Raw genomic sequence first — 23,972 nt, forward strand, 5'->3', positions numbered from 1 at the left:
GAGAGAAAATATATGAAAAGTAGCAAATGTCTGACACCCTTACAATTGCCATATGAGGCTAAATTAAATCAGGGAAAAGAATCCAGTGCATGTACCACTTTTTTGATGAGGAAAAAGCCTCCTTAAATGAAAAAAAGATTTCTGGTAAACCTTGGCAATGGTCTTTCCCAAATACCTGCTTCAGGACTATCACCACTAAACATTTCCTATTTCCCACTTCTTGACTCTTATGTTTTCAAAGATTGTAACTACCAGACTGTATTTATAGTATTTTTAAAAAAGTATTTATTTATTTTTGAGGCAGGGAGGGGCAGAGAGAGAAGAAGACACAGAATATGAAGCAGGCTCCAGGCCCTGAGCTGTCAGCACAGGGCCCGACGTGGGGCTCGAACTCATGAACCATGCGATCCTGACCTGGGCTGAAGTCAGACACTTAACTGACTGAGCCATCCAGGTGCCCTACTACCAGACTGTATTTAGAAAATAATTGTCAATGTGGTTTTTCCCATTTGTATTAAGAACATTATAGGAGCATGACCATGAGGAGCATGATATCATTTCAGCCTAAAGTAAAAACTTGGTAGACCCCGTGCTACCTGTTACAAGGTCAATTTAAATCCTGTTTCAGCAAATTAATCCCCATTACTACCTTGGCTGGCCCTGAGGACTTTAGGGGTAAAATGGCTGTTAAACAGACTCTTACACAAAGTGACCCTTCTAATGAAGGCCATTGGCTATGACCTTTACTGTGGTTCATTTATACAAAAATATGATCAAATATGAACCATGGACCAAAGTGGCATGATAATTTTGCCTGTGATAGCAACTATCACAACCATAAGAAGAAACTTTGACAGCAAGCTTAATAAATGCTTTGAGGTTCTCCTCTGTTTTAAATAAATAAAATCACTCTACCTAAAGAAGTCTGTACAGTTATAGTCTCTTAAATGTATGGTCTCCCATCTCCAGGGCTACCAGTTCTGAAATACCTAGAACGTTTTGGAACCTTTTTTTGTAAATAGGTTATCTTATATCTTGTCCAAGTATTTCTTTCTAGGAAATACTATGCTTTCTTAATCTTTTTGGTCTCCCAGGCTTTGTAGAAGTTTTGGTGTGGGAAGTCTACACTTCCAACAGCCTAAATCTATATATGTTTTGAAAATGCCCAAGTTTCAAATGATGCCGCATCATATTCCAGAACATTTTATGAAAGGGAACAGGCCCTAGCAGCAACACATAACCAGTCATTTCCTTATTCTCAACATCTAAATTTCCTTATTCTAAATGTCTGACCTCCTTCCTGTGGCCCGCTAAATGGGTAGATATCCTGAAGATAAATCACAGGCATATTTAATCCCAGGCAAAGAGCTGGCCCTCCTTACTTGAACATCTTTTGAAGGGGGAGGAAATAAGGCAAGGGGAGGAGAAGGTGGTAAATGTGAGGTTAGGCTGCTAGGGAAAACCAGAGAGAATTCCAGACTTGCCCAAGGTGCGGGAGGCAATCTGAATGTTTCCAATGAGCTAAACATAGGAACCACGGGCTCTATCATTGCTGCTTCAAAGAATTCAAGCAATAATTGGATCTTTCAGAGACAGGTGCAGAGTCAACAGAGAAAGAAACATGGAGTCATGGAAGGACGTTGGCCTTGAAATAAAGATTCCTAAGTTTTAAGTCACTCTTCTCCATGGTTCTGTGACCTTGAACACATCTCCTCCTCTCCTGACACTCATTAACCACATCTGTAAAATGTACTGGTGGGAATGTATGTGTTCTAATATCTCTCCCAACTCTAACTTTCCACAAAGTCACAAAACGCAAAACAGCAGACAGTAGACAGATTTGGAAATAAGGCTGGAATAGAGTGAAAATGCGTGACAGGGCTATTTAACTGTCAGGGCAGAGTGGAGAAGACAGGTAAATGATGGCCTTATTTAATGTTCCACCATAGAAACATAACCCACACAATCTCAAATGTCAGGTTCTAAGCACATAAAAAGCATGCAGAGACGAACTTCATTCTTTTCCCACCACCCAAGGGTGTCAGGATCTTGCTGTGCAAATTCCTGGGATCGCTTCACAGCCCAAAAGATGAGGTATCCACTCCCTCCAAGTGTTAGAAACACGAAGAAGTTAGCAAGAAACCTCAGGAATCTGATCAAGTGGACGTTTTCTTCTACTTGGGCTGCTCTCTCCTCTATGATAGCTTCCTGTACCCAAGCAAAACAGAAAAAGAAAGATGTGTCCGAGTTACAAAAAAGTATCATAATCTCAGAAAATATTCTGCAAACATCAAAACATGAGAAATGAAAATCTTTGCTCTACCTGGGATTCCACAAACCAGGTGAATATCACCGGCAAGTGAGGACAAGTGAGAGAATGAACAACGAATTCTTACAAACTCTGATTGGTCTAATGCTGAAATAACCTTCTTTCTAAATTATTTTCCAATAACGTGTTTTTAAAGCTACAAAAATAATACTTCAGAGTCATTTTAAATATCGAGCTAACCTATCCTTGTAAATAATTATGAGCATCGTCTATTATTTAAACTATCTGACTCTGATTACTAACGGTCTCCTGTTTCAAGTCAATGGCATTATTTTTATTACCAAATTTAGAGAAGAAATCGTGCCATCGTGGATCATCAGATATTTTCCAATCCCAATCAGAACAATGCCCGGATCCTGCTAGGCTGAAATAATGAGTTGCTCTTTCTTTTAATTGTCAGGATATTGCGTTCACTAAACCATACAGAGTGGCTCCAGTTTTACTCTTAGAAATACAGAGGAGTGGCTCTTGAAGTTGATGTGTTTACCTTAAAGTTCATGGTGATGGAATTGAATTTGTTGTCTGCTGTTTCTGGATTGCCAATCAGGTAGTCCCAGCTGGTGAATACCTTCCAGCTGAAGTTGAAGGTGTTGTCATCACCACCCCCATCGTCCCCGATATTTTTGGTCATCCTGTAAAAACAGGGAGTTTAATCCAGCCCCCAAAATACACACGGAAAGGGAGAGGGTGGGCAGTGGTAAAATCCTAGTTATAGGGAAACTGGAGAAGGAATATCCCAAAAGCATGTATTCTCAAATGAAGTTTGCTCATATCACCAGAAAATCAGTTTATTTTTAAATTTTGGTTTTGTTTTACTTTTCAAAACTGTTCATTTTCCAGGACTTTCAGGATCAAAAGACTATGAAGCATTGATGATTTTAACAATTAAGCAGATTTTATAAAAATATATATATTTCTCTTGTTTTCCTCCACTGTTTTCATAGTATCTTATACTTGGTTCTTAATCCTCTGTGGGATAAAGATCTCTTTAGAAATCTGATGAAAATCAATGGGTCCCTCCCCCGGAGGGGGGGTGGGCAGGGGCAGGTGGAGGTGGGAATATGTGTAGACTCAAATTGCTCTACCCAGTTCTAACTTATTTCCAGACCCCCCTGAAGCTAGGGATGAGCTAACCCAGGGCACAGCAGCTCCTGCATGGATCCAATTCCCCCCCCAGAATCTCTTCCCAAAGAACAGATGGAATGCATGAAATTTCTCCATACTATACAACTCTTGAACAAAAATCAAAATTCTTATACACACACACACACACACACACACACACAATTCTTATACAACCTTAGTACCAACTTGTTACGTATATTCTAATCTATGTATTCTAGTATATATAAATCACTGATTGGAATATATATATATATATTTTTTTTTTTCTTTGTGTGGTTTTTGTTTTGTTGTGTTTTGTTTTATTTTTTCTTGGAGAACTTTAAATGCATTTACTTACAGTTCATTTCAGTGGTTAGAGATCTATATTCCACTCACTCCACTTCCTTTTTTCCCCTTATTACTATAAATAGCAAAATTAAAATTTCATGTGATACATATTATAAAATGATCCCAGAAGGTTTTGGTTTTGTGAATGTTATAGTGATATAGAGCCAAAAAGGAAAGAAACACAATGACATAAAGCTGACATGATAGGAAGACAGGCATCTCTGAGGTCACCCACATTCAGCTCCCCTTCTTTTTAAAAAAGTTTTTAATGTTTATTTATTTTTGAGAGAGAGACAGTGAGAGTCAGGGAAGGCAGAGAGAGAGAGAGAGAGAGAGAGAGAGGGAGACACAGAATCCAAAACAGGCTCCAGGCTGTCAGCACAGAGCCCGACCTGGGGCTCGAACCCATGAACTATGGGATCATGATCTGAGCCAAAGTTGAACACCCAACTGACTGAGCTACCCAGGCGCCCCTCAGCTACCCTTCTTAGAGAGGTTTATATATTTTAAATGAGTTAATGTGTTATAAAAAAAAAAAAAACTGAAAACAATTATCCTTTTCATCAGTCTATCACTTTATCCTTTGAAATTGTGTTTCGCACATTACCATATTTGTCCGTTCTCAAAAACTGGGCAAAAGGTCAAGGTAGTTAGTATTATTCTTTTTTCACAGATGGGGAAGCTAAGGGTTTACATTATGAAGTGATTTGCTGGACGTTATTCAGCAGTTAACCACAGAGGGAGGTCAAAGGCTTAGGTTCTCTGATGTCCCTCTGGTGCCCAAGCTAGGACTCCAAGAGATCCATTGAATCACATAAAATGCTTTTTTGAAGGTCAAAAGGTGTTGAAATCAAAGATTCCCAATGGTTTAACCTAGAGAGAAAATTATTTGTTTGATTAATATGCCACTATCCATTTCTGTGCTGTCGCTGAGGAAAGGGCAGGACCTCAAGTAAACATTTAAGTTTTGAATGGAGCTTCACTGGCAAAATTGTGTAGCTGAGACTGCCTTCCAGATAAGGGAGCGTGAGCTGCACCAACAAATCGGGAACACGTAGTGTGCAGGAATCGACAAGAAAGGGAGTGGGATGCTGAAAGGAGTAAGGAAAGATCCCAAAGACAAACTGCTTATAGCATATTTTTGTTGAGAGGCAACCCAGATATCTATACAATGTTCCATGGACAGCTCTATCCCTTGTCCGTAGAGGGAAAAAGTGTACATACCTATGAAAATTCTTCCCTTTTCAAGAAAGCTATAGTTTTGAACTACTGTTTCTATGAGAAGCAACCTTAACCTATCATTGGCTTTTCTGAGAGGTTGTATCTTTTTTTTTTTTTTTTTTTTTAGAGAGAGGGAGGGAGGGCACAAGTGAGTGAGGGGCAGAGAGAGAGAGAAAGAGAGAGAGAAAGAGAGAGAAAGAGAAACCCAGGAAGGACAGAGAGAGAAGCAGGGTTCACCTGAAGTGGGGCTCAAGCTCATCCAATGTGGGACTTGAACTCACAAGCCATGAGACCATGACCTGAGCCAAAGTCAAATGTTTAATGACTGAACGCCCCAGGTGCCCCTTTGTGAGGCACCCCCTTTGTGAGAGGTTGTAGAAAGTAACTGTTGCTATAATGCCTTTGTCCAGGGTTTTATACTGGACTTCCTGCATTGGACAAGTTTATATCTCTGTTTACATGCTGAGGTTACTTGGTCATTTTGTGGATGTATATAAAGGTTTTTAATAAATCAAATAAATGCTTCCCTAAATCCTAAGCCAACAGGGTCACTACAATGTAGCCTCTGCTAAAATGAAAAGTCAGGAAGGGAAAGGGGATTGAAAGGCAGGTAGGAAGCAACTCTCTAGAAGCTCACAGGATAAGCCCATTACAGATGGGGGGGGGGGGGGAATTATAGTAAGCACTATACTAAAAAGCATGGATTACATTCTTGAGAAAGAAGAAATTGAGGCAAATATTTGACTGCAAAGGATAACATATATATTATATCCATAGATATAATATGTATGTTAACTGTATATTGGCCACAACCTCTGTTTTTTCCTTAGTTTACAGACTGTTACTTCAACTGAGCATCACGAGAGCAAGAACTTTATTTTGCTCACCATTAAATCCTCAGGCACTGAGTAGCTCCCTCTACCCAGATTGCCCGTAACAATTGCTCAATTTTTAAATAACTGAGTAAATGCATGAATTGTGATTTGGGAAATCAAGTTAGCAATTGACTGAAGGACCAACATAGAAACAATACTCCTGAGATCTCTGGAATGTAACTGGCGCCCCTGATTTTAATTTTTCCAAATCAGAATGGTTAAAAGACCAGAAATAGCATAGATTTTGGAATGTGGTAATACTTATTAGGTAGACAGACACCTTACACTTAGGATCTCTGATTGCATTTGGACAGGTAGATCAATATTTGGAAGTGAGGTCTACATTAAGGCTTTCTTCAAGTCCTCTCAGGACTTGAAAACTAAATAGGAATGGTGTTCTCCAGTGGAACCAGTAAGTTTGACAGACAAGTCACAAAGCGTGTCATGGACCGTTCCAGAGAGCTCCTGCACTGGGTGACATGGACCCTCAGGCAGAGGTCCTTTCCTGCAATGAAACAAAAGGCCGGTTCACCTTGTTCATGGTCAAATAAAAGGGCCGGGACATTAACTGAGATGTCTTGAGACTTCTAAGCTAGCTCAGAGAATTAGTCGGAGGGTTACATAGATGGCTCAAAGCCCCAGATGGCTGTAGTCGGTTTCTGCAATGTCTTTGAACAGGGTGTTACACATATATTGCAGGCAGGGGGGAAAATGAATGGCATCATTATCACTTCTCCAATGAAAGTCTTCTCCATGCTCTAATAAATGTTCTTCCAAGATAAACCATGATTCTGCAGCTCATCATGATGGTCGCATTGGGCCCCTTCGTTTTTGCTGTCTTACACAACTGATTTTTTTTGGTTGAATGACTATTCTGTTTTTGTTTCGTTTTGTTTTGTTTAATGAACAGAGAACAACGATTTCTGCCTATTGAGCTGATTCTGCAACGTGCAAACTTCTCTGCACACAAAAACAGGGGCCAGCAGCTGTTTCCCTGTCTTGCTTGCAACATTGATCCATACCTTGAAATCCAAAGAGGCAATCTCTTCAAAAGATGCTTAAACGCAGGGTAGGTGTGCAACCCCGTGAGGTGCTCCAAAGGCCTGTACTTGAGTTCACCCCTTTTGTTCTGGGGATGTCATAGTCTAACAGTAGCGTCGATATTAAAACTACATTTTATCTCTTACCGACTCAATATCCTCTAGGTATAAAACAGAATAAGAATTATATCCAATTCTGAAATTAATTCTTCCCTTTGATTCTAGACATCATTACTTGCTTCCCAAGAGACCAATAAAACTTACGCTTTAAGGACAACCAGAAAGCTGTATCCAATGCTCATGATCCCCACCAGAAAATAGGAGAGCGGCAGCCTGAAATTCATCCATCCAATTGTTCGTTTATTGTCATAATAGCCATAAAAGAGGACGGAATATTGCGCCAAGCCCTAAAATCCAACAACAAAGCCACTTAGCAGATGTTATGAAGAACAACTCAAAGAAAAAAAGATCGACTTTTAAGAGAAACAGCAAAATGGCATGAATTTTCCAACTTGGGGGTTGAGCCCTATTGTTTTTGCCTCATAGAGCAAATGTCTCCACTGCCACGTTGATTGGCAAGGCTCTTGATTTACTCGAGGTTCAGGGACTTCTAAATAGGCCAAATTTTTAACCGAATACAGGCTTGCTCAGCTGTGGAGCCATTACCGTGAAATGCCCATTGATTGAAACATCAAAACACACTTCATGGTGTCATTAGATTTCCAACGTGAGGAGCCTGCTGCACATTTGGGGAGGATCTGAGATGTGCTTCCTCAAAGTGTGGTGGCAGGTGTCCACTTCCAGTCACCTGAGCCACAGTTAGATTGCTTCTTCTTGAACTACAGAGGCGGCTGAATGGCTCAGCTCACACTAAGCAAACCTGTAGAGCAGGTGAGATGTCATGGGAACCGATCTGCATAGCCTTGTACGCATCAAGACCATGAGAGCATTCTTCCATAGCAAGCATGTTCAGTCACGCCAAGCCATGCTCTCTCCTTACGATTATCCGCCAGATAATTGGAATCGCCATCTCCCAAGGCTACCTGAGTGACCCTCTTTCTACTCAGAACATTGGCATATTCTGATGCTCTTTCTTTTATCATGGTGTTCATCTTTCTCTCCTCGAATTCACTGTGTTTTTCACTCCCAGCTTTGAAGCGTGTTTCTGTATCACTGCATATACACTTCCCCAGCTTCCTTCTAACGTCTGTGGCAAGAAGTTAAAATTACTATGTTTTGTGAAGTGAGACAGTAATCACTTGCCAGAGGCTTCCTCTGGAGATCAAGTGAGTCACCCTTGAACCTTGGAAAGTCCAACTGGCTACCTTTAACATCATTTATCCGCAGCCAGGGACTTGAAAGCCCATTACTGAAGAAGACAGGAGAAGTGGGGAACAAGGGTGGAAGAGGAGGAGGAGGAAATCCCCTGGATGCCAATTCCCAGAGGAAGATTGAAGAGAAGCCATTTAGAAAATTGCCTTAAACAAAGATCGTGCCTGGCTCAAAACAGAGGTCAACAAAGATCTGGAATAATGATTGCTTTCAAAATTTGCAGCAAGTCTATGTCCCAATACTGTGTAAGAATTAGCAGGAAAAAAAATAGGAAAAAATAAAAATAGGAAAAAAATAGCCAAAAAATCTCAGAGGAGCTCATGAGTTTCCAAGAGTGTCAGCATGGAATGAGAGAGATGTAGGTAAAAACTGAAGGACTTCCCTGCACCACCCCTGCCTGTTGTCTGAATTTTTTCAGCTCAAGAAAAAAGAAATCTGACCCAAAAGAAAATCTGGGACTAAAGAACTAGTAGAAACCTAAGGGAGCCTGGGTGGCTCTGTCGGTTAAGCATCCAACTGTGGCTCAGGTCATGATCTCATGGTTCACGAGTTCAAGCCCTGCATCAGGCTCTATGTTGACACTCGGAACCTGGAGCTTGCTTCGGATTCTGTGTCTCCCTCTCTGCTCTTCCCCCGCTCGCGCTGTGTCTGTCTCTCTCAAAAATAAACATTAAAAAAATTGTTTGAATAATAATAATAAAAAAAAAAAGAACCAGTAGAAACCTCAAATTGAGGAAGCAAGTGGGCTAATCTCTGCCCAAGATAAGAAACCACATAGAGAGGGACTGATCAACTGCCCAAGACCCAGAAATAAGGCCAGGAAAATAATCACTGGCAGGCTCTCTGCACCTCGTTCAATGATATCTTTTTGTTTCATACCCATCTAGTTCAGGGCTCTGCTTCCTCTCAACTATTTGATTTTTAAGTTTATTCACTTATTTTGGGAGAGAGAGCATGAGCAGGGAAGGGGCAGAGAGAGAGGGAGACAGAGAATCCAAGCAGGCTCTGTGTTGTCAGCACAGAGCCCAAAGTGGGGCTCAGTATCAGGAATTGTGAGATCACGACCTGAGCCAAAATCAAGAGTTGGATGCTTAGCTGACTGAGTCCCCCGGGCACTCCCAGTCAATAACTTTTGCTGAGCATTTAGTATTTGCCAAACACATTTCCTCATCTCACAGAATGCTCGAAAGAACCCTCTGGCGTTGTTATGGTTAGGGCCAATGGTTTTCCTCCACTCTTGGTGTTGCCTTCCATGTGGGGAAGATCCGGAAATGTAACACTCCCAGATCCCCCTTACTTCCTTCTCCTCCCCGGGAGAGGAGAAACCAGTCTGATAACAAAGCATAGATGAAGAAATGGGGATGATGCAGGCCACCTCTCTTCCCTATCCAGAGACAGCACACGTGGTGCTCTACCCTGGGAGGGGGCGTCCTGTTGTGCTCTGGAGCTGCTGGGCAGAAAGTTCTGGCTATGAAGTGCACTTGCCCATAAAGAGATGTCACCATCTTTAAAATCAGCCTTAGCAATAATAAAGCTGACATGTTGACCTCCACTCATCTAAGGCTTTGTCTTATTTCTGGTTATCTCACAACCTGGTTAAAGAAGGTAGGAGATGTTATTTACCATGACTCTCCAACCCAGCAAAGACTCAATAGCCCTGTTACTACTTTGGGGACGAAGAAACTGAGCTTTATTTTCTTTAATGTTTATTTATTTTTGAGAGACAGAGTGTGAGTGGGGGAGGGGCAGAGAGAAGGGGGGAGGGACAGAGGATCTGAAGCGGGCTCCACACTGGTAGCAGCAAGCCTGATGTGGGTCTCGAAATCAGAAACCATGAGACCCTGACTTGAGCCAAAGTTGGACACTCAACTGACTGAGCCACCCAGGTGCCCCAAGAAACTGAGCTACAAAGAGGTGAAGTAGCTTGTGCGCACTTACATAACCAGTAAGTGACCGTCTGAACTTGAACTGGGTCTGATTCAAATCCATATACTTAATGACTGCTGTGTTGTACCGCTTCTCCCACACTTTGCTTTCCACCCCTTGTGTCACGCTAGGGCCGTATCTTTCCAGCAATGCAAAGAAACAAGAAACCCTACCAACTTAGCCGGGCCTTTTGACCTACACACCCTTGGATGGATCCATGTTGGTGCCAGGACCTCTGGAGAAGGACCTGAACACCCCTTCTGAAGATTTCAAAGGGTCTCATCTTCACGTCCTTAACCATCACAACCTGACATCTTTTTCTAGTTCATAATGACAGTACTGGGACTAAAAAACACCTCCAAAACAACAGGAAAGGAGAAAGTGGATATATAACAAACATCTGGTGAGCCTGTTAGGGTAGCACAATAGCTACTGGGGCAGCTGGCTCCTCTGGTGTATATACCATTCAATGGCTGGCACTTCATAAATATTAGATGGCAAGCAAAAGGCATAAGGTTTGTAGTTGTTGTTGTTTTTTTTCTTCTTTGGAATCCTGATTATTTCACAAAGGTTTCTTCCATTTGCCTATCACTACCTAAGCAGCCAAGCATGTAAATGAAAGAGGCACTATTGAAGAACACAATTTTAAAAAGCTTTTTCCAAGTCATCTTAGTGGCATACTGAAGGGTGACTTTAAACAACCCTCCCCTTCCACCCCGTGGGCCCCCCACACTCCACACATCTTTCCTTTTCCCTTCAAACTCCAACGGCAGACATCTGGAAGTGACTAAAATAGCAATGACTCCTAGCCTAGCTAAAGTTCTATTCAGTTTCCATGTCCGCGCGCATGGCTTTCCCTGTGGGAGCACTCTCCCACCCCAAAATCTGTGACAGAGAAGCCACAGTCAGAGCCAAGTTTCAAATGAGCACGAACCATTCCCGTCCAACTCTGGGTTCTATGCTTGCACATCGTCTATTAAGCTTCTAATTTCTGTTTGAATGCTGCAGCTGGTCTAGGAATCAACTCATGTATTTGTTTAACTAACTCTGAGAATTTACTATTTCCCCAATACTATACATTGATGGAGCAACCTATCCCTAAAGGGGATGGCGGATGCCCCCAACAACATTCTTCATGCAAAATATCCACTTCGTAAGGATCTGTCACCTGAAATTACATTAGAGCTCCACCCCTTTGGCGTTTCTCATGACTACAAATAAATACCCACTGGGAAACATGACATTCCATCCCTGGGATGGGAAATGGATTTCACTGGCCTTAGCAACTCTTTATAGTTGGTAGTAACTGTCAGACCACTATTTTGTAAAAAAACAAACAAACAAAAAAACAAACAAACAAAACCAGAAAGAAGAAAAAAGAAAAGAAAAGAAAAAGAAAAAAAATTCTTAAAGTCAAAACTAGTGGAAGGGAAGATATGATTTCTGACCATGCCTGCTAAAGACATGTGAAGGGAGAGTGGCACCAGGTGTGTGTGTGGTGGGGGGGCGGTATTTCTACCATTCCCTGTATTGTTACCATTTATACTTTCGTGTTAAAGCAAGTTGCAAGTATGGGGGTGCCTGTGTGGCTCAGTTGGTTGAGCATCCGACTCTTGGTTTCAGCTCAGGTCATGATCTCATGGTTTCGTGGGTTCGAGCCCCACGTTGAGCTCCATGCTGAGAGTGCCAAGCCGGCTTGGGATTCCCTCTCTCTCTCTCTCTCTCTCTCCCCCCCTGTGCCTCCCATGCGCGTGCTCTCTCTCAAAAATAAATAAATAAATAAATAAATAAATAAATAAACAAACTTTTCAAAAAAGTTGCAAGCATGGCATCGCTTGATTATCTGATAAAGTGGACAGAAGCAAGGAGAATGCTAACAACACCCAAAACAAAACAAAACAAAACACTAATCTCACAAGGATGGCGGCCAGCCCGGCACCTAGGTGAGATCCGGCCCATGACCTCGCTCTTTCTCTCTACCCAGACTCACCAAGCTTCTGCCTCATGCTCTGCTTGCCACTGAGTTTCCTTTCTTTTTGCTACAACCCTGATGTAGAGAGACGAAATTGACACTCCAGCACTCTTAGCTAGGGCGCATGTAGATTACCAAGAGGAAATTGGGCTGAGCCTTAGCAGAACTTCTAGTTTTCAGTATTTGGAATTAACTACTTGTCCCAGGACTGTAGTCCATGAACTCGGGTCCTCAAAAGGCCAGGAAGCAGACAGTTGATTTTAGTGCCCGTTCATGTATCAGTGCCCTTGTGCCTCTGCCTCCTTCCCAGACAGCTGACTTTACCGGTACCCCGAGTCCCTTTCTGGCTTATGAATACCATGCTGTCCCTGTCTGGGCTCCCTCTTCTTCTTTTATTGTCCCTTTAAGAAATGGGCATTTTCCTGAGTTAAGTACCCTGAATAGGCATTTAAGGAAAGACACGCTTATTAAACATCTACCACGTGCCAGGCATTGTGCTAGCACTTTACACACGTGACCTCATTTATTTTTTCACACCAGCCTGCTAGTTAGACATTAATCCCACTTTCTGACATATGACAATTAAGAGGCTCAGAGAGGTTGTCTAATGTCTCTCAGGTAGTAAGTAGCAGGATTCAAACTCAAATCTGTCAAAATCCCATGATGGAGTTCTTTTCATGATTCTACACTGCATTAAAAAAATTTTTTTTAATGTTTATTTTTGAGGGAGAAACAGAGACAACGTGAGCAGAGAGAGAAGATAGAGAGAGGGAGACACAGAATTCAAAGTAGGGTCCCGGCTCTGAGCTGTCTGCACATAGCCTGACACGGGGCTCAAACCCATGAACTGCAAGATCATAACCTGACCCGGTTAAGCCGGACTCTTAACCGACTGAGCCACCCAGGTGCCCCTGCATTTTAAGCTTTGCTGGCTTCCACAAAGAGCACTCCCATTTGTCTTTTCTGTGTCATTGTCCACAACTGACACTAACATTGGGAATTCTAGACATTGTGCCCAGTGCCCAATACACATCTTATTTCACTTGGATATCCCACAGACACCTTGTACTCAAAAGTTCCCCCAAACTGGCGTCTTCCTCCTATCCCAGGTAATGACACCACCAGTCCATCTGTTACCTCAGTCAGAAACTTGGATGTTTCCATTATCTTCCCACTTTACCCATAAGTCACATGCAGTGACTAGCAAAGTCCTGTAGTTTCAGCTTCATGACCCTATGTGATACGGATGCCGTCTCTGTACGTCACTGCCATTCACAGGCCTCTCCACCTCCATCTTACGCCAAGTCCAACCCAGTCCATCCTACATTCACAAGGAATCTTTTTTTTTATTAAAAAATTTTTTTTATGTTTTTATTTATTTTTGAGACAGAGAAAGACAGAGCACGAGCAGGGGAGGGGCAGAGAGAGAGGGAGACACAGAATCTGAAGCGGGCTCCAGTCTCTGAGCTGTCAGCACAGAGCCCGACGTGGGGCTCGAACTCACACACCGCGAGATCATGACCTGAGCCAAAGTCAGACGCTCAACCGACTGAGCCACCCAGGTGCCCCTCACGAGGAAACTTCTGAAAGGTAACTGACCACATTTCCATCCTATTTGAAAATTCTTTGTGTTCTCCACCACCTACAGAATCAAGTCTGACTCCTTCACCTAATGACACCGTCCTCCTTGATTAGATCCCTTTTTTGTATGACGTGCTTGTCTTTAAGTATGCTACTCTTACTCCCTGAATACCAGCTTTGCTGAATCGCTCCTTGGTATTGAGTGCATAGCACTATTTACTGCCTCCATGCCATTGTGCATGTGGGTTCCTCTCTTGGAATGCTGTTCCCACTTATCCTCCCCATTTCAGAGCCTAGTTCATTCTTATTATTTCTTTAAAACCTGTTTAAACTACCTCTGTAAAGCTTTTACTGACCTCTAGACCAGAGCAACTTGTTATGGGGACAATGGTCATTTCCTCCAGGTGCACAGAGCTTTGCTAGATGAAATACTTCCCAGGGCCCCCACCCCCTCTACTCACTTTGTCCCAGGGGAGGTGTTGTCACTTCCCCAATCGATACTTTTGGAATGAATTAGCTGTACTTGCCTAGCCCAAATATAACTTTATTCCAGTAGGAAATAAGCTTTCCCGGGGTAAGATGGATTTGGAGTCCCATATTAGCAAGACCATTTGGCTAAGAGTCCCAGATTAGCCCTCCAACTTGGTCCCTATTAGTGATGAATGTGAAATTTTGGTGCCCATCTGCCTCCCCTCTCAGACAAATCATTCAGAACTCAGAGGAAAAATAGAGTTATTGCTTTCTGGGGCTTCGCAAGTCTCCAGTAAACTGAACTCCAGTGAAATGTAACACAGAATCCTCCCTCCATTATGCCTCCATGTGCCTAGGACATGTGTCTGTTGGCTTGAGGTTGTCTCAGTGTATGACAATTGTTTGCACATCCAATTAAACCAAAAGATCCCCGTGGGCAGGGAAAATATATTAGTTATCTATGTATTTCCAGCATCTCACATTCAACTTATGTTTGTGGAATGACCGATTGAATAGAAAAATTGTTTCCGGTGGTCATTAACAGTCCTCAGTGAGATGAAGCTGTTTCAAATTATCATCTAAACTACCTTTTTCTGTTTTTCTTCTCTCTACTACCCATTTTAATAAAATAGGGTCAATCATTCAAGACAGTAGCATGATGATAACAATGAATCAAAACACCAAGAAAGTGTCTGAGAGACACTCACATCGGCAAAACTCCTTAATTTTCTCTACTAATTGTCTAAAACTCTTGTAAAATAAGAAATTTCAGTGCTATAAAATGAGCTTCTACATATATTTTCATCCCAAAAGAGAAAAATGGTCTTTTGTTTCACAAGATGGAGATTAAAAGCATTATATTATGGGGTTTTGTTGTTCAGTTGACTTCCAGTCTTCTAAATCTGCCTACTAATTCTTTCAAGTAATGAAAAATGAAGCATCATAAATTCATATATGAAGAGAGATATGTCTGATTATATAGACACAGCCTATAGTGGGAATTACCTTACTATTATCTATTTTTTAAGCTTATTTATTTATTTTGGGGGGAGGGGAAGGGCAGAAAGAGAGGGAGAGAGAGAGAGAGAGAGAGAGAGAGAGAGAGAGAGAGAGAGAATCCCAAGCAGGGTGCGTGCTGTCAGCACAGAGCCCAATGCAGGGCCTGAACTCACAAACCATGAGATCATAACTTGAGCCAAAATCAGGAGTCTGATGCTTAACTGACTGAGCCACCCAGACACCTCACTATTATCTATTTTAAAAGAAGTTTTGAACAAATGAAAATACAAAAATAAAAGTAGAGAAAATAAGAAACTACTTGAAAAAAAATGAAGTTTAGAAAATTTCAATCCTATATGAGCAGCATATATTTTATTTCAAACATTTAAGATCAATGGATATAGGGGCGCTTGGATGGCTCAGCCCAGCTCTTGATTTCGGCTCAGGTCATGATCTCATGGTTTGTGAATTCAGGCCCACATTGGGCTCTCTGCTGACAGCGCAGAGCCTGCTTGGGATTCTCTCTCTTTCTCTCTCTCTCTCTTTGCCCCTCCAAACTCTCTCTCTCTCCCTCCCTCTCTCTTTCTCAAAACTAAATAAATAAACTTAAAAACTGAACAAAACAAAATCAATGAATGTAATTAATTTCAAGTACAATTCATAAGCAAATAATATTTATTGGAGATACATGATGCTGGAACATAGGATGGAGTTTTTACTGAATTGTTTTCAAATGTGACTTTAAGTAATCTATTTTCACAGCAGACGTATCAGACTCAAAATGTGATGCCATTCGGTTGTGTTATGGAATATAATGGATTGTGAAGTTCCAATCTGGCTCAGTGGCTCAGCCTTCAATCTATTAAGTTGACAGCCAATATTCAGAGGTCAACAGATTCCTACCAGGCAAACTGAGCTCTTGCAAACAATCTTAGTCTCTCACTTACTGATATTTATCGACACATGATATGCTCACATATCGTTAGACTCTTTTTGGTCTCCTCACATTCAATTTCCTCCACTCTGATCTGTTCACCTTTTTAAGTTTCAAGTTTGATAGTGCCACTACTCATCCACCACTCCCTAAAACTACTTTCAACTGCTCTGAGAAAAACACAGTATCATGACCTAGATTCTAAAGAGTTCCACACATCTTGATACCCCTTCTGTCTCTGTAAGGCCAACCCCCCCACCCCGACGCCCTTTCACAGTCTAGTTTCACTAACCTCCAGTCGGTCTCTTGAGTGAGGCAATCTTCTCCCGCCATGGGTCCTTTGACTTGCTGTCCTCATTTTCTAGAATGCCTCTCCGCTCTCTCAAACTGGGAGCTCGTACTGACTCTTCAGAGCCCAATTCAAGGGTTTCTTTCTCAGAAAAATTCTGCCATCCTCTACTTCCCTCTCTTAGGCTGTGAACTAGGTCAGGATCCCTGCTGCATGTTCGCTCAATACTGTTTACCTTTCTTACTTGGCACAGTTGCAATTACATTTATTTTTGTGATTACCTCACTACTCGACTAGACTTTAAGTTTCCAAGGCCAGAGACCTTGTTGGGTTTTGCTCACCTTTGCTTAGCACCTGGCACATTATCTGGCATCTGGCAAATACTAAATAAATGTTCACTAAATTAATGAAAAGAAGACTTGTTCCTGGACCACATCCAAAGAACAGATGCTGTTTTCATGTTGTAAGTATGACATCAGGATCATAGGCATCCCAAATTTTTGCAAAAAGAAAGGTCGGCTTTGGTTTGGCCAGGTGCAACTTGAGATGTTGAAAACTGGAAGTTGTTGTTGAATTAAAGAAAACACTGATAGAAGTGAAGACCTGAAGGAATCAGTTTTCCAAGTCTACACAACAAAAGGATCCCAAGAAAGCCAAAAGCAGACCCTGGGATCTCTTCTACCACAAGCTATAAATGTGTATCAAGAAGTCCAGGAGTAGCAGATTAAGAGGCCTATGAAGCAAGAGAAACTATGAGTGAGAGCAGAATTTGACATGGCTTTTCTGTTAATGGAACCTAATGAGCCTATTGAGAGGGACCTTGGCTGGACACTGAGGAAATGAAGCAAATATGGTGGCCAGGGATGGACAACCTTTGGATGCTGCCAACCCCGGCATCCCTTGGCTAAGCTGCACCCACCCTGTTCAGTGAAGTCTTCTAAGGAGTCTCACTATGGATACAGAGGAGAGGATCCTGACCCCTTCCATTCTTAGGATTTCCACTGCAGGGGAGAACTATCCCCTGTCTTGATGAGCATGGTAATCTACAAACCTAGTTTTGTCCCAAGAGGCTTAGCAGTCTGCCTCGGGGTCCTACTTTTGCCCTCGGTGAGGGCACTAGATGTTTATCATCTAGGGGTCTGGTCTTTGTTGAGCCAGCTCTGGGTGAGGCTGAGACAAGGGCTGAAGCAAAGAGATTATATTGGTGTATTTGAAGCTTGTTGCAACTAAGTAAGAGCAGCAGGAGAAACAACAACAACACTTCTGACCTAAAGTAGAGGAACCAAGTCACACGTTCAAGCCTACAGACCCCGACAGCAGCCATGCTGGTGTGCTACTCAGAGAGCCTTTGGGAGATGGCCTCCAGATGCCACCACTTTGAATCAACCAGAATGGAACATCGCATGCTCATCCTGAGACTACATCCTCCCAGGTGGCCCCCAGCCCATGACCGAGAATAGTGAGAAATAGTAGAGCCAGTGATAATGGGGTTCCTCCAATGGACAGACTTTGCTTGGAGATTCACCATTAGCCTCGTCAAGACTTTTTCCCCAGAGCTGTACTGCAATCTTGAGATTCTTCCTACTCAGTGTCCCCTCCCTCTCTCCCTTCTCAGGAGTCAGGCTGGCTTTGCCATCTGGACACTTTCCCCACCTACTCATGGTTCCTCTCTCCTTTCTTGTTTGTAGGTATTCTCACCCTGCCCCCAGGTATCTCCTGAATCTAATATTGTTTTTGTGTGTGTTTCTTGGGAAGCCAAAAATGACTTGCTCCTTCAAAAGGGCTCCCTAAAAAAACCCTTGCGCACTGTTCGTGGGAATGTAACTTGGTGCAGCCACTATGGAAACCAGTATGGAGGTTCCTCGAGAAATTAAAAATAGAAATGCCATATGATCCAGTAATCCACTGCTTGGGATTTATCTGAAGAAAATGAAAACGCTAACTTGAAAAGACAAAAGACACCTGCATCCCCATGTCACCGCAGCAGTATTTACAATAGCCAAGACACGGAAACAACCTGTGTGTCTGTCAATGGAGGAATGGATAAAGAAGATGTGGTGTGTATATATACAGACATATACATGCTGGCATATATTATTCAGCCATAAAAATGAGGAAATCTTGCCATCTGCAACAACATGGATAGACCTTGGGCATTATGCTAAGTGAAATACCTCAGATGGAAAAAGACAAAGAACATCGAATCTCACTTGTATGTGGAATCTTAAACAAAAAAACAAGCTCATAGACACAGAGAATAAACCAGTGGTTGCCCGCGGCAAGAGATGGGGATGGGAATGATGGGCGAAGGAAGTGACAATGTACAGATTTCCAGTTATAAAACAAACAAGTCGTGGGGGGTGCAACGTACAACTCGCAGACCATAGTTTGTAGTACTGCATTTCATATTTGAAAGTTGCTAAGACAGTGAATCTTAAAGGTTCTCATCTCAAAAAATAAAAAATAATTCTGTAGCTATGTATGTTGCCAGATGTGAACCAGTCTTATTGTGGTGATCATTTCACAATGTCTCCAAATATTGAATCGTTATGCTGTACACCTGAAACCAATGTAATGTTGTATGTTTGTTGTACCTCAATAAAAAAGGGGGGCACTCTCTGAAAATAAACACGTATTTGAACGACTAAAACATCCTTTAAAAAAAGATGAGTTATTCCATATGTATATTGCAAAAATATCTCTTGTAAATGTGGTCAGTACCATAAGACATGAAGGAACTTAAGAGAACTGAGGGGAGATGCTGTCACTCTGGAAGATTATTATTTAAAAAAAAAAAACCTGTTGATACTCATAAAATAAGGAGTGGACCTGCTGTTTGAGGACATTCAGAATGTCTGTGACAGTTTCCTTTGAGGACAGACTTCAAGGGTGAGATGTGGCACACGTGGGCAGGGCAGAAGGAGTCGGCTTGGGGTGTGTTAGAAGTAAACTGACGATTTGACATTAAAGTCAGCCACGTTTTACTTTGGATTTCAGCACCTCCTCTAATTACCTGTGTCGTCTTTGGCAAACTGACCGACCTCTCCGAGTCCCAATTCCCTCAACTATAAAAAGATTATTGATCTTCATCCTGAAGGGTTGTTACGAAGATGAAACTTAATGTAGGTGCCTGCTTAACACATACAGGTGCTAAATGTCCTCTCTAGGGCCCCTTTTAGAGCCTCGCCCCACCAACAGCTACAACGACCAGCTGAAAAGGGGGATGCAAAGTTGACTCGCGTTTATCCACACGCAAGGTACAAGACGTTCACAAGCTGGAGAACTGAGTGCCTTTCCCTTTATCCACAACTCAAATGATCTCACCCTCTGATATCATTCTTGTGTCTCCGAGTATTTTGACAACAAAGACGTCCTCTTCTTCCTGACCTAAACTCATTCTTCCAATTCTGTTGCTTCAAATCATATCATTTCTGCTGATTCGATCCATAACACGCATATTAGACAATCTCCCTATTTCTTACTATTTTAAGAAAATATATTTCCCTCTAGGTTGGTAAGACCCGCCACTAGGTACTCAATACAAGGATCGAAAATATGGTGCTTTGTAAAGCACGGCTTTGAAAAGCTGTCAGACTGGCTGACCTTTGCAAATACCAAAAGGCATTTGTCTCCTATTAAAGTGAATGTGGATGAGTTATGACATGTGTTTACAAATGACAGAGCACTGAGCTCCAGGGTGATACTTCGGTGGGGAGGGTCCGGAGGGAAGTTCCAAGGTTCCAACCTGAAACTCCACTGCCCCACCTCCACCCCACTTCCCATCCTATAAGCTCCTCTACCACAAGAGGTCATGCTTGCATCTCTGTCCCAGCATTCTATCAATCTTTTTCTGTTTCTCTTCACCTGCATCTATATGGAATTGTTTAGCTAAGCGGTCACACTAAGCTTCTTAGATGCGACAAACCCATGGCTTAATCAGACCGTTCGGGCATTTGTTAACTCTGCCTTAGTCCTGAAACACGTCTTTTTTCCTCCTTGCATCTCTGGGCTCTTTGGAAGTGCAGAATTCTGAGTTTTCAGGGAATCTCAAGGATATTTCGTTGATGGTTTCCTCCATGGTGCCATGATAGATGGAATACTGTGCTGTCCAGGAAGATCATCTTATAATACAGAGAGGGCACCTCTATTGTTCGAGGACCAAGTAAAGAATTCGAGCAAGAGTAAATATTGAACCTACTATTCTACTTAAGAAGCTAATTTGGGAATTATGTATTTATTATGAAAAGTGAAAATGGTATCCAACTGTTTCAACTCCTCCCCAGTGAGATAGCTATGGCACTGAAAGGAGCCGATCTGTGTTCTAGAAACAGTAAGTGAGAATGCTGTTGGAAATCAGTGCAGGAAAATTAGTTTTTTGGAACCACTCAATAGCTATAAGACCCTGAGTAGGCTTCTATGACTCAAAGTTTCCCTAACTTTATAATGTGAAACATGGGACTGAAGAGGTCTAAAAGCACTTGTATCTCTAAAAATCTCTTATGTGGGGAGTGCCTGGGTGGCTCATTCGGTTAAGGGGGTCCAACTTCAGTTCAGGTCATGATCCCACGGTTCGTGAGTGTAAGCCCCACATGGGCTCTCTGCTGTCATCATGGAGCCCACTTCAGATCCTCTCTCTCCCTCTCTCTCTGACCCTCCCCTGCCCTCTCTCTCTCTTTCTCTCTAAAACATAAATAAACATTAAACAAAGTAAGAAAATTTTTAAATCCCTTATATTATGATACATGCCAAATAACTGAGTGGTTACCATACGCAGAAAAATTAAGAAAAGCTGCAAATGAATAACGTCACTTTAATGGCTTTTCATATTTTTTATTGGCCATTTATATTCTCTCTCTCTTTTTTAAATCTATTCTCTTATTGCTTTAGAACTGTTTTCAGGCAGGCCTAGATTATAAAGGAAAATGAATATCATAGGAGACTCTGGTTTCTGTCTTCCTCTATCCGCTGCTAAATTGTATTTCACCAAACTGAAAATGAGACAGCTGTCAAGGGCAGTAAGAAAATCTTGGCGAGCCTATGTGTTGCCCAAACCCTCTCCCCTGGCCTTTTCCTGTATTCACCTGTTAGAGCTTCTGGTTTGACCCTCAGAACCACCTTCCTCTTTGTCTTCCAATCAGCTGATCAATATCTTTCACGTCGCTAATGGACTTTTTCCCCCAAATTTTTTTGTTTCAGTTAGTTGACAAATTTAAAAGTGCTTCAACTTCATTGAATATTTGTTCACAAACAAAACACACTTTTGTTCAGACTTTCAGTTCTTCTTTTCTCTGGTTTGATTAAAACATCAGAACATGCCAATGATATTATTAGTTTGGGCTCTTACTAACCAGACCGGAAGTTTATTACCTTGCTAACCAGAAGATGAGAATGGGAAGGAAAAGCAGATTCAGGAGAACACAATAAGAAATGATTTGAAATCTAGAGAGAGGGAGGAAGAGAGACAGAGGGTAACAGAAAGGAGAAATACACAAGAAGAAGTAAAATCTAACTCAGACACTATATCCTTCATAAATCCTAGACCTTCCCAAGCAAAACTAACAATCACTTCCTTGGGCCCCCCCCCATTGTCTTTTTCTTTTGTCCATTTTGCTAACTTAACACACAACATGTGGTATACTAGTTGACCAACTATCTTCTACTATCATGAGTACCTTGAGCCCAAGAAACATGTCACATTTATCTTTGTAAAACCAGTGCATGTTTATATTCCAGAAATGAGCACTGAATTGGAAATGAAAGTCTAACTGACAAGGATGATTGGAGATTCCAAATGCCACAAAGTTGGGCCTGCCGATGCTTATAAGCCTTACGCTTATTTCTGTTGCTTACTCGGAGACTGGGAACCTTTCTTAAAATTTACATTTTCTGGTAATGCTCACGTAATTAATTTCTATGGTTCCAGGGCTCTACAGATCATCCCTCTTCTTGGGGTTGTCAGTCAAGAAGATTCACGAAGACTTTATTGGTTGAGTATCATATTAAGGGCTTCAAAGAAGGTGTAATAGATAGGATCCCCTCTCTTTAGGAAGCTCATAATTTAGGGAGTTTGAGGACAGAATTCAAAATATCTGTGAAATATACGTATCAACACTATGAACATGAAGAGTGTTCATTATTTTTCTCTCCTTCTTTGATTCCCCAGGTTACATAAAAGCTTGTCCTCATTTTCCACTGTCCAAAAATTCCTTGAATTATCAATTCCCCAATCTCCACCTTACTACTTTCTTATCTTCTACACTTCCAACCATCTCCAATCTGGTCACTATTTAGAAAAGAAATGTGTGAAATTTAATAGTTGCCACAGACTTGAATCAAACTCTTGACATGATTTTTTCAATGGGTAAAAATGAATCTCTGCCGTAACAATAATCCTCACCCAGGGCAGCTGAAAGAGTGAAACTTACCCCCATACTATAGTGGAGTCATGCTCATACAGGTACCACAATCGTGTGGTACTCATTTTAGTATTATTTATCAGTTAATATTTAGTACTGTTTAGTATTTAATATTTAGCTGTGTCTGGAATTGACTATTGAATAATACTAAATAGACTTGTTTAGGAAGCAAAGCTCTAATTCCCTAAGAATCCTATGAGATTTTTCAAAAAGCACATTTGCAAATTCTTCCTTTGTTCTTTTCCAAAGCCAGAGATAAAGATATTTGTTTCAAGTCTTTGAACTCTGAGCTCACCTTCATTCAGTCATCTATATTCCCATTTAATCATATTATCACATTATTAAACCTATTCTTTTTTTTCTTTCTCTCCCTTCCTTCTTTCCTTTCATTCCTCCCACCCCCCTTCCTCCCTTTCCTCCTTTCTCTTTTTCCCCCTTCCTTCCTTCCATCCTTCCTTTTTCCCTTCCTTCCTTCCTTCCTTTCTTATTTTTTTTAACAAGGGGCAGGGACATATCTCTTAAGACCTTTGTCTACCCCAGGAGAGGAGGCCATGGGGTTTCAGAGAGTAAGGACAAATCCATCCTCCTACCAACACAGCTATGTAGAGACACTTACGTTGAAGTCGTACAACACACCGAAGTTTGCCGCAGATGCCTCTTCAGCTCTGGGAACTGTTTTCCTAGGTAAACTGCCATATGGCAAACCCCAGAGGTACTGTATAGAGAAGCAAAGAAAGCAGTTAATAACTGGAAACAAAGTCTGAGCCACACATGTGATCACAAATGGTTTTGTTTAAAAGCACTTCTGAAACTTTTTCATGGAGACTCTGTGGGTCTCCACGTGGGGTCCCATTTTCCGAGAATTGACTACTAAATCCAGAGTTAAGAACAAAGGGAGTGCTAGGAACCCTTCCTTCTAAGTTCAGTGGACCACCAGCAGTCGGGCCAACCACAATGCCCAGAAGGCTTGCTGAGAAGCCCCACGACCCACCACCACCTCTAAACTGGTCTCCTTTAGGGGAGGTCTGGAGAGGAGAAAAGAGGCCTTTGGGGGAACTATAGTGTTCAAACAAACCATACTACCCACATCTTCATGTGGGGCTGCTTCTTAGGGTTGGGGGTGGTGGGAGATTCT

General features: G+C 41.8%; 1 protein-coding gene across 1 annotated transcript in view; it reads right to left on the reverse strand.

Moving 5' to 3' along the window:
* Nucleotides 1-23,972, reverse strand: part of TMC1 (transmembrane channel like 1) — a 123,342-nt gene that overhangs the window by 36,575 nt on the left and 62,795 nt on the right. Inside the window, exons 8-11 of the mRNA XM_058693236.1 lie at nt 23,454-23,552; nt 7,182-7,324; nt 2,817-2,961; nt 2,014-2,208 (exon numbers count right to left, since the gene is read on the reverse strand). Of these exons, the coding sequence (XP_058549219.1) occupies nt 2,014-2,208; nt 2,817-2,961; nt 7,182-7,324; nt 23,454-23,552 (582 nt within the window). The remainder of the gene's footprint in view (nt 1-2,013; nt 2,209-2,816; nt 2,962-7,181; nt 7,325-23,453; nt 23,553-23,972) is intronic.

This window comes from Neofelis nebulosa, chromosome 12 (genome assembly GCF_028018385.1).
Source record: "Neofelis nebulosa isolate mNeoNeb1 chromosome 12, mNeoNeb1.pri, whole genome shotgun sequence".
Lineage (NCBI taxonomy): Eukaryota > Metazoa > Chordata > Mammalia > Carnivora > Felidae > Neofelis > Neofelis nebulosa.